Raw genomic sequence first — 12,000 nt, forward strand, 5'->3', positions numbered from 1 at the left:
TACACACATTTTGTGATCTTAAATGGCACTTTTTAAATGCACTGAACATGGTTCTATGCATACGACACAACAATCTGACATAAAGTCACGTTTTGCATTTCAAAACACTGCCATTCAAAATGTCAACACATGAGCTAATCGGCCAATATACAGTGTGTGCCGCCTGGCCAAACAACGCCATGCTCACAGTTTTTGCCCATTGCTTGCACACATTTTGCAAAATTTAGCTGACTGTGTCAAAAGTCTACACACAATATAAGACAACACTTGTAAAACACCTCACAGCTTTGTCAAAATGAAACTCTACAATCAAGAGCTAAGACTACCTTATAAAAACATAATTATAGCAACAAAATGATGCTCACATGCACCATTTGGAAACACTTCCAACAGCAACACGCTGATGTGTTTTACACAAAACACTGAAGTATTTGTATTTACTTTATTTACTACGACAAAAAACAACTACTGAAAGATACAGTTTTAGCAACAAAAGTTTTGTTTCCCTTTTTTAAAAAAGAGGAATAGAAATGTCTTACAAATACCTAAAGAAAGAGAGTACGAGTAGAGTTATGGATCCTTCCTTCTGTCTGGAACTGACCAGCGGAGCTCATCCACATCTATGACCAATCACCATCGCAATGACAATTTCCAGATGTGTTTGGCAAATGTTTTCCCAGTGATAACACTCTTCCAACAATCAGCCATTCAGAGGTGGACTTGCTGGTGTGTTTTGGATTATTGTCCTGCTGCAGAACCCAAGTTCGTTTAAGCTTGAGGTCACAAACAAATGGCTAGAATTCATGGTTCCATTTATCACAGCAAGTCTTCCAGGTCCTAAAGCAGCAAAACAGCCCCAGACCATCACACTACCACCACCATATTTTACTGTTGGTATGGTGTTCTTTTTCTGAAATGCGGCGTTACTTTGACACCTGGTGTAATGGGAACGTGAATTTCTCTTGGAGATTAATATAGTATCTATCTTTTAACAGGGGGCAATTACTTTGTCACACAGGGCCATGTAGGTTTGTTTTTTTCCTCCCTTAATAATAAAAATGTTCTTTTAAAAACTGCATTTTGTGTTCACTTGCGTTGTATTTATATATCTAACAATATTTAAATTTGATTGATGAGCTGAAACATTTAGTGTGACAAACATGCCAAAAAATAAGAAATCAGGAAGGGGGCAAACCTTACATCACAAAACATCTTTATTAAACACGTATGTGTTTTGCGAAAGTGTAGGTCTTCTGTGAAACACACATGTCATTTTCAATTCTTTAATAACACAAATGAAGCTGAATTTGTATTAAAAAAAGACAATTTATAACAATTATAGCTCATAAGAGTTGAATTTAAGAGCTGATATCTACCAACTTCCATGGTTTATTGCTAATAATCACTTAAGTTCTTACATGAATAGCTATAGCATTGTACTGCCAAAAATTTTAACTCTTATGAGCTATTTTTATTGTCATTGTTATATTTGTCCAAACAAAGGTACCTTTAGTTGTATCAGGCATTAAAATGAACAAGAAACTGAAGACACAAGTGTGGCATTTTTTCCATGACTGTGTATGTGTAGTAGTTAAAACATTGATAACATATAAAATATAAATACCACGACCAATGTTTGATCATGGTTTGTAAAAAAAAAAACTCAGCACGACTGATTTTTGATATTTCACATTCCCAATGCATTTTATTGTTCGTCTCGTAGTGCGTCTTTGACCTTCAGAGTATCAGTGCTTTTTCAGTTCATCCAATTCTTTCTCAACATGTTTGTTGTCACACACGGTTTAGACAAATATTCAAGTGGGGGCGAGAGGGCATGGACTGCCATGTTAGTGCCGACCACGTGTCTCACAGGAAACACCCCCTGCTGAGGAGACAAAGGTTCTATTAAGTATGGGACTATGTTATCGACCATCATGTAACAAAACCCAAACCATCAATCCCTACATGCCTGAAAAAAAGGTCTAAAAACATGCAAATCCATTTGTTTACGACAGAATGATTTATGAATGTGATATTAAAGTAATTGTTGCTGTTTTTTTCTTATTTAAAAAAAATAATAGTGTTTTCGCTCACTTTCAGATTGGGTAGGACAGGTTTTGCCTGTGCTGCCTCTGATTCAAAAAGAAAAGATGCATCTACAGTATCTTTTTGTAGGCATCCAAGTGCCCTGCCTTGACTAATTCATTGGGAGACCTCCTCTGTTTCCCCTGTCATGTCCCCTGTTTGGGAACACATGGCCTGCCCGGTGACATACAATGTAGTATGAAGTAGTATGTAGTCCACTGAAGTGATTTGTACCCCAAAGACACACAGCTGTTTGTGTCTGTAAATAGTTTCAAGCAGTAAGTGTTCTTTCCTCCTTCCTGCCCTGTCTGGAGTAAAGAGGTTACTGCAGGCTGATGGGGTTATTAAAGTTAACATAGATTTCATTTTTGGGTTGAATTTAGCACGGATTGCGTAGTTTAAAATATATATATATAACAACACTGGCAGCAAATCAAGAAAAAAGCCTGAAGAGGGAACGCTGCAGTGATGACATGCTGTTTTTTGTTCATGAAGTCTTCTGTGAAGAGTAGATAGTGATACCGTCACTCCTGCCCTCTGCAAGTTGTTGCTGACGTCACTAACAGTGGTTTTAGCCTCTTTCTTTACAGCTCTCACAGTGTTTCTGCCATCACCTGCAGATGTCTTCCTTGGCCTACCTGTTCCACGTCTGTTTCTTAGTACACCAGTGCTTTCTTTCGTCTTTGGGACGTTCCAAATGGTTGTAGTGTCTTGACCAATGTTTGTGCAATTGCCAGGAAAGCCAAGAACATCACCTCCGACCCCACTCACCCAGCACACCATCTATTCACACTCCTACCATCAGGTAGAAGATACCGGAGCATCACATGCTAACACTTACTGGACTCCACCACCGACCTACTCTTCTGCCTATTTTGCACGCTGTTACTCCAGCAGCCCTGTACAACCATGCACTTTTACCATTGCACTTTTTCAATGTTTGTACGCTGTTATTCCTGTCTTCTATGTGCTGTTTTGCTGTTTTTGACCACTCCTTAGTTTTGTCTCTTGAATTGTATTGTCGTGATTGTATTGTCAAACTGCGAGCTCACCAAATACATTCCTAGCAACCGTATACCTATACTAGGGAAAGGCTTCTTGAGACGTCATCTGTACTTCTGTGAAGAAGGTGTCGGACGTTTCGCTCCTCATCCGAAGAGCTTCGTCAGCGAACTAACAAGTGCTGGTAGCCTAGGCCTTAAATACAGTACGAGTGGGCGGAATTGGTGTGCCAACACCCTCCTCCTATTGGTTCCTTACACTAAGACTGGGAGGAGTATACCTATACTGTTGATATGGCTAATAAACTTGAAACTTGAACTTGAACTTGAATGGTTTTGATTGATTTTCTATCTTCTCTGAGGGGTTGTCCACACAGAACCGTTTTCAGGTCAAAACGTTATTGTTTCAGCCTTTCATCCACACAAAAAGGGCGTTCCAGGTGGCCTGAAATGGTATTTTTGGGGTGGAAAATCTGAAAACGCAGGCTTGTCGTTGCCGTATAGACGGCCGAACCGTTGTGTTACAGAAACAATGACGCCACAGACCAGTCGCCGTCACGTGACCAGACGCGAGATCACGGCTTTCAAATTAATTAATCATTAATCATTAATCACCACTTCACGTTATGTTACCCTATACTACTGACTAATGTCATATTACCTTAGCATTTTCCCATGTATTTTAAACTAACAAAGAGTACATTTGGAATACAGGAAGTGAACAAATGTATTGCAATTGATGTGAAATGGATGGCGGTAGGATTAAATAAGCTTTGATACTTTCTACTCCTTTTTGGACATGTGGAACTGTGAATTGTACTATGTGATGTATTCCAATGTAACTTGTATGCATGTTGAAAATAAAGTAAACAATTACCATTACCATGTCTGAAATATGCCCATTTTTACTGTATTTTATTGAAAGAAAGATAAATGACAGAGCAGGATTATATATACAGTATAAACATATATATATATTTGTATGTGTTGGCAGCACCAAAGTAACTAAACATTTAAATCAAGTTAAGAGATTTCACACAAAAAACTCTGTATACCTAGCAGAATATATGATTCAGACTTTTAACTGTGTTACCATGAGCAATGAGGAGTTGCGTTCAAAGACACCACGTCGTCTAAGTTAAATTCAAGTTTTGAGTGAATTTTCTGGGATTTCCCAGCACACTTAAATGCAGTAAATTGTACTTCCGCATTAAGAGTGACAAAGTGAATGATAAGAACATCCATTTATTGATGTCCATTGCATTTCTGTTTATATACACCACCCATAAACGCATCATAAAGACGTTGTTGTGATGTTTGGAGTGTCCCTGAATGCATCTCGCGGATTGTCTCGTGACAATAAGGAAAGTGTTGTTGCAATGAATGTACTAGAGACGTGTATTTTTGGAGTAGTAGATACACACATGGTTTTGGAACTGCACTGCTGTTGATGTGTTCAGGTAAGAATAAAGGTATAAAAGAGCGTCAGACACTGTGTGACTCTGTGGGGAGCTATACTGTAACAGAAAACCGTGGCTTGTCAAGATGAGTGTGTTAATTACGCTAAAATGTAATGTAATTAATGAAATATATTAGTTACCGCCGTTAATGTTAACTATTGTTGACATATATATATATATATATATATATATATATATATATATATATATATATATATATATATATATATATATATAAAATTAATAAAGTCATAGTTATGAAAATAAAATTTACAGAACAAAGAACAAAGTTTAAATAGTTGGAAAATTATAAAAACAACAGCAATAGGTGTAATTTTATGAGAATAAAGTCAAAATATTAAGAGAAAAAGTCATATTCTAACAAGAAAAAGTTACAATTTTATAAGAATAAACTCGCAATATTTAGGAAAAATAATGTGATTTTAGTGGTCGAGTATAAAATGTTAAAGAAACAAAGAACTTTTTTTTGAAGTCATAATATTATGAAAAACAAAACAAATAAAGTTGTAATTTTGGGAACAAAGGCAAAGCAAGTTTATTTATAGAGCACAATTCATACACAAGGTAATTCAAAGTGCTTTACAGAAAAGAAGAGTTAAAATCACTTCATAAAATCATTCCATAAACAGAATGACACAGCAACCTGAGGTCAGCCTGCTTTTTCTTTGGCTTTGGCGGGTTTTTGGCAACACTAATTCAAAAACGGAAGCTTACGTCATATGCAGCAGAGTCCCCTCATGCCACTCAGTTTAATGAAAAGCAATGAAAACCAGGACATTGCCATCACTTTCTGAAAAAAAACAAAACAAAAAAAAACAGGACATGCCCTGGGAAAACAGGACGTTTGGTGACCCTAATTTATAATATACATTAAAAGTATACATTTAAATCTATTTACACATGCACATGACACTAACATCTTCCCTTCCTTGAGTCCTTCCTTAACTCTGGAATGAGGTGTACACCAGTCCAGTTCATCCAGAGCCTGGGTCTGGTTTGTCCGGATCTTTGCAAGACCACTGGATCATCACAGTTTCCTTATATTTGTAAATGGGGGCCAACATGAACATACACGAATGAAATACTCACCATGTCAAACAAAACACAATTTAGCTCTTGTTCTCAAGAAAAACACGAGAAGTTCGATTTCAACTTGTACCTAAAATCGACATCGTAAGTTGGCTGAAGGATTCCTAAGCCAGCACGTGACTGGTCAAGAGGTGGGACTTTGATGGCGGGGTCAAGAAGTTCCATTTCAAAGTAAGCCAGAACCAAAGTCAGGAACTGCTTTATTTCATACATGGCAAAAAATCTGCCCGGGCATTTGGTGACGCCGGAGCCAAAAGGCATGCAGAAGTAACGCAGTCTCCGGCCGTTGCGATAGAACGTGATCTTCTCCTGACCATTTTCATCTAGAAAGCGGTCATACTTATATTCCTGCAGGTTGAAAAGGAAAGAAACCATTATAAATATTCCTATATTTCTATAATGAACACGTGTTTTGATTTTCTTACATAAGGGTCTTCGTAGATCTCTGGATCATAGTGCAGCATTGGTGGGTACAGGGCTATGACATCATCTTTCCTTATATGGTAAGCCTCCTGGTTGTCAAGGTGAAGTAAAAAGTCTTCTTTGGCAACGCGCACATTCATGGAAGCACTGGATAGACGCATAGCCTCCTTTATGATGCTGTCTGTTTTGACAAAAATGGAGCAAAAAAATCAAAACAGACGTATGTAATAGAAAGTTTTAAATTTCACCTGACAATTGAGCGTTGTGATGAACTGACCCAAAACAGGCATACGGTCCAGTTGGTCCCTAGTCAGGGTGAGTGTCGGGTCACTGGGGTTAATTGTCAGCACCTTTTGCACCTCCTCACGAGCTGCTTTCATGGCATCTGGACTTCTGAAAACATACACAGGAATAATCATGTGACTATTAGATGTGCAAATTGACGTGTTGAAACCAAATAAGTGGGAATTTTAAACTTAGTTACATATTTACATAATCATTTTTACCAACTTTCAACAACAAAATTAAATCTATGTGGACACAATAGAATCGGTCTTCCACATCATCAATGTACGCGTCATACCATCTTCATCATACCAGCGTTTCATCATCTTAATCACACCAGTGTTTAAGCATCTTCATTACTTGACCTGGTGGACCTGCTGACTCAATGGTGAAAGGCAGGTCCCACATAGTAAGGAGCAGCCTAAATCTGTTGACAGATTATCACCGGCCATCTGTCTAGCATTCGTGGTTTGGATTAGGCCTTATTTGATATACAGTAAGTCTCTAGGAGGAGTTTGTCAAAATAAGACCCCTGGTCTGCACCCCGAAAAGACCAAAATGGCTTTTGCATGTTTGTCACACGTTTCAAATCATCAAACAATTTTTAATATTAGTCAGTGACAACACAACTGAAAATGCAGTTTTTAAATGCAACTTTTTATTATTAGGGGAGAAGAAAATCAAAATCTACATGGCCCTGTGTGAAAAAGTGATTGCCCCCTAAACCTAATAACTGGTTGGGCCACCCTTAGCAGCAACAATTGCAATCAAGCATTTGCGATAACTTGCAATGAGTCTCTTGCAGCGCTGTGGAGGAATTTTGGCCCACTAATTTTTGCAGTTTGCAGTTGTTGTACTTCAGCCACATTGGAGGGTTTTCGAGCATGAACCACCTCTTTAAGGTCATACCACAGCATCTCAATAGGATTCAGGTCAGGACTAGACTTGACTAGACCACTCCAAAAGTCTTCATTTTGTTTTTTTTGAGCCGCTCAGAGGTGGACTTGCTGGTGTTTTTTTGGATCATTGTCTTTCTGCAGAACCCAAGTTCCTTTCAGCTTGAGGTCATAAACAGATGGCCGGACATTCTCCATCAGGATTTTTTTGAACAGCAGAAAAACAGCCCCAGACCATCACACTACTACCACCATATTTTACTGTTGGTATGATGTTTTTTTTCTGAATTACTTTTATGCCAGATGTAATGGGACACACACCTTCCAAAAACTAAACTTTTGTCTCATCAGACCACAGAGTATTTTCCCAAAGGTCTTGGGGATCATCAAGATGTTTTCTGGCAAAATTGAGAAGAGCCTTAATGTTCTTTTTGTTCAGCAGTGGTTTTCGTCTTGGAGCTCTGTCATGCAGGCCATTTTGCACACTGACCTTAACTGAGGCGAGTGAGGCCTGCAGTTCTTTGGATGTTGTTGTGGGGTCTTTTGTGACCTCTTGAATGAGTCGTTGCTCCACTCTTTGGATAATTTTGGTTGGCCAGCCACTGCAGGAAAGGTTCACCACTGTTCCATGTTGTCGCCATTTGTGGATAATGGCTGTCACTGTGCTTCGCTGGACTCCCAAAGCTTTAGAAATAGCTTTTCCAGAGTGATAGATCTCAATTAATCTCAGTTAAATTATGTTTTAACACGGGGGCAATCACTTTTTCACACAGGGCCATGTAGGTTTGGATTTTCTTCTCCGCTAATAATAAAAAGTTTCATTTGAAAACAACATTTTGTGTTCAGTTGTGTTGTCATTGACTAATATTTAAATTAGTTTGATGATCTGAAACATTTAAGTGTGACAAACATGCAAAAAAATAAGAAATCAGGAAAGGGGGAAACACTTTTTCACACCACTGTATATTTTAGAAAAAAACACATCTCAGCTTTGTGATATCACAGGGTTTCCTCTAGGATTTTTTGAAACTGTGATGGTGGGTTGCATGAGAGTATGACTGCCGACACGGTCTCGTGCCGCTGCAGTGTCTCCAATTTATAAAAAAAAAAAAAAATTCAATATTTTTTCTTTAATATTTCAACTTTATGCTGCTAAAATGACATTGTTTTTTCTCATAATATTATGAGGGTATTCTTGTAACATTTTCATTAGATTCCAATTTTTTTTCACATAGTATTTTGACTTTATTCTTGTAAAATGGCTCCTGATTTGTCCTTTTTTGTTGTTTGGTTTTGTTTTCTTATTCAATTGTATGTGCTGCGGGAGAATAAAAAACCTGCAGCCGGCTGCAAATGGCCCACAGGCCGCATTTTGGACACCCCTGGGCTCAGTGAAGACTGAATAGATAAGATCGATAATAGATAGATGTCCTTGCTATTTAGGTCAGGTAAATGACTTATTCTGATTTACAATCGATGTACAAATGACAACGTCATCCAAAATGGAAAATGAAATGATCATACCTTATTAAGTAGAAAAGACTCCAAAAGGTTGCAGGTAAGGTGTTAGCCTGTGATGCCCAGAGCAGAGCGACATGAGTTCTGGCCTTGCTGACATCATTGAAGGTAGATAAGGAGTCATTTAAGATCATCCTCATCGAGATAAGATCTGAAACATTCTCCCTCTTTGCCAAGTTTTCAGCATGCATGGTCTTTGCGAGGTTCTTTTTTTATTGAGAAAAAAAGGCAGAGAAAAGACAGAATTGCATGTTAAAATGAGAAACAAAGAGAAACAATACTTGAATGGTTTCAGAATATATCAAGGATTTCTAATGACCTCTCTGGCACTGTAGGCACTTTTAAAGACGTGGATCGGCAGGCCAGCCACTAATGCTGGGAAGATCTTGTCAAACTCCTTGAAGTTCTCCAATGCATTGAGCACCAAGGCTTTCTGAGCTGCTTGTCGGGCCTTGCACTTATCCTCACCAAACTCTTTACCAAACAAGGTCAGATATCCAGACTCAAACATCACCTGAAGACCAAGATGTCAGAGGGAAGTGAGTCGCTTCAATCCAGTCTGAACAGTCATACTGCAAACCGATTGTTTACCTTGTAACAGAAAGCAAAAATGCCATCCACTTCCCAGTGATCTTTGCTGGGGCTGAGCATGTTGGACCTCAGCATGACATCCTGGAGGTGGCCCATCATGCTCTCAATCAGGGAGGGTAATGCCTCACCTTGCAGAGTTTTCAGAAAAGTTTGGTGGAGATTTTCCGTGGTGTGCCCATGTCGAGGGTCAAAGCTGTCATGGCCAAATGCCTAGTAAGTGAATGAAGAACAGCTCAAATCAGCTTTAGATGTTATATCAGGGCATTTTACACATTGAGCAGGTCCAGAACCATGTGTCTCATACACTAAAGAAGGCACTTGAGGAGACATGGAAAACCTCTCTCAAGGGAAGAAACCTCCAACAGAAACCAGGCTCGATCAGTCAGTCAAATTCCATCAATTCACCTTTACTGATGTCGCAAAGTGGAACTTCCTCCAGTCCAGGTGTCGACCTTGTCTGATGACTGAGTGGTAGGAGAAGGGGTCACACAGGAAGTGAATGTACTGGCCCGCAATCTTGCAGGTGAAAATGTGGCCGTACTTCTTCTGACGGCTGTGAAGGAACTGCAGGGGGTTGGCCCCAAACTGCAGAGCACAACCAAGATATGGTATCAATCCATTTTCAACCACAGGCTCCCCTGGCTGCCTGTAGATATCCAAGGGAAGCCCAAATGAGTAATTTCATTTGATTTCATCAGCTGTGGCTGAACATCCAACAATTCAACATGTTTACGGAATTTGACTTCTCCTAGGATTTGGAGATAGTGTTGTATTTTTAAGAAGAACTGCAATGTTGCCCATATAGAATAACGCAGTGGTTCTCAACTGGTTTGGCTGCAGGACCCACCATCATCGTTCAATGACAAACAACAACTAAAATTGCAAATATTTTGTGTCTAAAAGGGACTTTTTGCAACACAGTGTGAGCTGCAGCGTTGAGACGCTGTCCAATCTATTCTTCTCCATATATCTCATATATATATCCATATATCCAGATATCTGCAGCTGTGTGTCGGACGGACTCGATGTCCTTCCCCTCCCGCTCAAACTTGACAAAGTCGCCCAGAAACACGGCCGTACGCCATACAGACAAGAACGCAAGGTGCATTCACAGACATCGGTTCACCCAGGTATAGACACACAACTGAAAACGGCTCCGCTTTTGGGTCCTGATCCACCAGTTGAGAATCTTTGGCATACAGAATTCAAGATACTTGAACCACAGTTGTTGGAAGGTAGAACTCATCAAATACATACATGATACACAATCATAGTTATATTTCAGCTCATCACAATTTATTTTTTGTCTTAATTCATTCGGTTGCATACAAAAAGGTTTAATGTAATAAAGCGAAATTATAACTTCATTATTTCAGAAACATTAACAAATATGTTATAAATAAGTTATATAACAAATCATAAATTCAGAAGCTATGTGTATATATGTATATTTATAGATAGATAGATAGATAGATAGATAGATAGATAGATAGATAGATAGATAGATAGATAGATAGATAGATAGATAGATAGATAGATAGATAGATAGATAGATAGAAAAACGATAGGAAAACAATAATGTTTCTAATGTTACGTTATATTCAATGTTGCAGTGAACATTTTTAAAAATAGCCACTTATCACAAATGCAGAAATATATATATATATATTTATGGTGTATGGTATCATGTTAATCAGTTATTTCTTTGAACATTTTGCTCAGCAACACTTTGGCACACAAGTGAAATATACTCTTACCTACGTCGTATCCCCACAGCCAACCAGAGGACGCAGCAGAACCCCACGAGCACTGCCCATATTAGAGCGATGCTGATGATCATGGCTGCGATGACAGCAACGGTCCAACACAACAGAAGGCTGTCTCACGGTGTGTGACACAAACTGCAAAAGTCAATCTTTTACAGAAAAATCATAATACACCTTGAAAAGACGACAATGACAAGTGCAAATTGCCTGATGTGTTACAGTGTGTGTGTGTGTGTGTTGTGTCAATGAGCAGTTCATGTGAGAGTGATGACACTGGATGTGGGAGGTTTTTATAAGAACACACTGTGCTGAAGGGTGGGCCCCAAGGTGGACTAAAAATGGTATGATGTCATCACTAGTTTGACCATTGACAAATTTCTTAATTTTCTTTTGCACACTAAATCCACCATGTTTGGTTGTTTTTAGTTCCCTTTATTTGACATGGTGCTGAAACTATTAGTATGCAGGCTGAATTACTGCACAATTCAATCTAGACTCAAATGTGTTTTTTCTTTAGTTTTTTTGTGGCATTTTCCTTAAAAATATGATTGATTGATCAATCCATTGACACCCATCATAACTCATGAAGGCTCCCTCCAGGAAAAGGGAAAAAGAGAACTCCATGCACACAGTGAATGTGTGTGTGTGTGTGTGTGCTCATGTGAGATGGCCTTGACCGGAGTCCATGGACGGTGTTACCTGACAGACATGTTTCTAGCTTGGTAAATAGTTTCAAGGTCGCTGCTTTGCTTTTGTTTTCTGTACATCTGAGCGTGTACCTGTGTGACGTGGCAGCAATGTGTTAAGAATTCTGCTGGGTCCTTTACAAATTGATGACAAAACAAAACACAATTTCACACTGCTT

The 12,000-nt window shown here is 38.8% G+C and overlaps 1 protein-coding gene across 1 annotated transcript; it reads right to left on the reverse strand.

The window, feature by feature from the left end:
- Positions 1-5,083: 5,083 nt before the first annotated feature.
- On the reverse strand, positions 5,084-11,390 carry LOC129176673 (cytochrome P450 7A1). Its single transcript, XM_054766951.1, has 8 exons — positions 11,127-11,390; positions 9,775-10,015; positions 9,370-9,579; positions 9,098-9,292; positions 8,785-8,984; positions 6,357-6,472; positions 6,082-6,260; positions 5,084-6,004 (listed from the first exon to the last, which is right to left on the reverse strand). The coding sequence occupies exons 1-8, from the start codon at positions 11,207-11,209 to the stop codon at positions 5,690-5,692; spliced, it is 1,539 nt and encodes a 512-aa protein (XP_054622926.1). The 5' UTR covers positions 11,210-11,390; the 3' UTR covers positions 5,084-5,689.
- Between the last annotated feature and the right edge of the window lie 610 nt (positions 11,391-12,000).

The sequence above is a fragment of the Dunckerocampus dactyliophorus genome, chromosome 2 (genome assembly GCF_027744805.1).
Source record: "Dunckerocampus dactyliophorus isolate RoL2022-P2 chromosome 2, RoL_Ddac_1.1, whole genome shotgun sequence".
In the NCBI taxonomy this organism is placed as follows: domain Eukaryota; kingdom Metazoa; phylum Chordata; class Actinopteri; order Syngnathiformes; family Syngnathidae; genus Dunckerocampus; species Dunckerocampus dactyliophorus.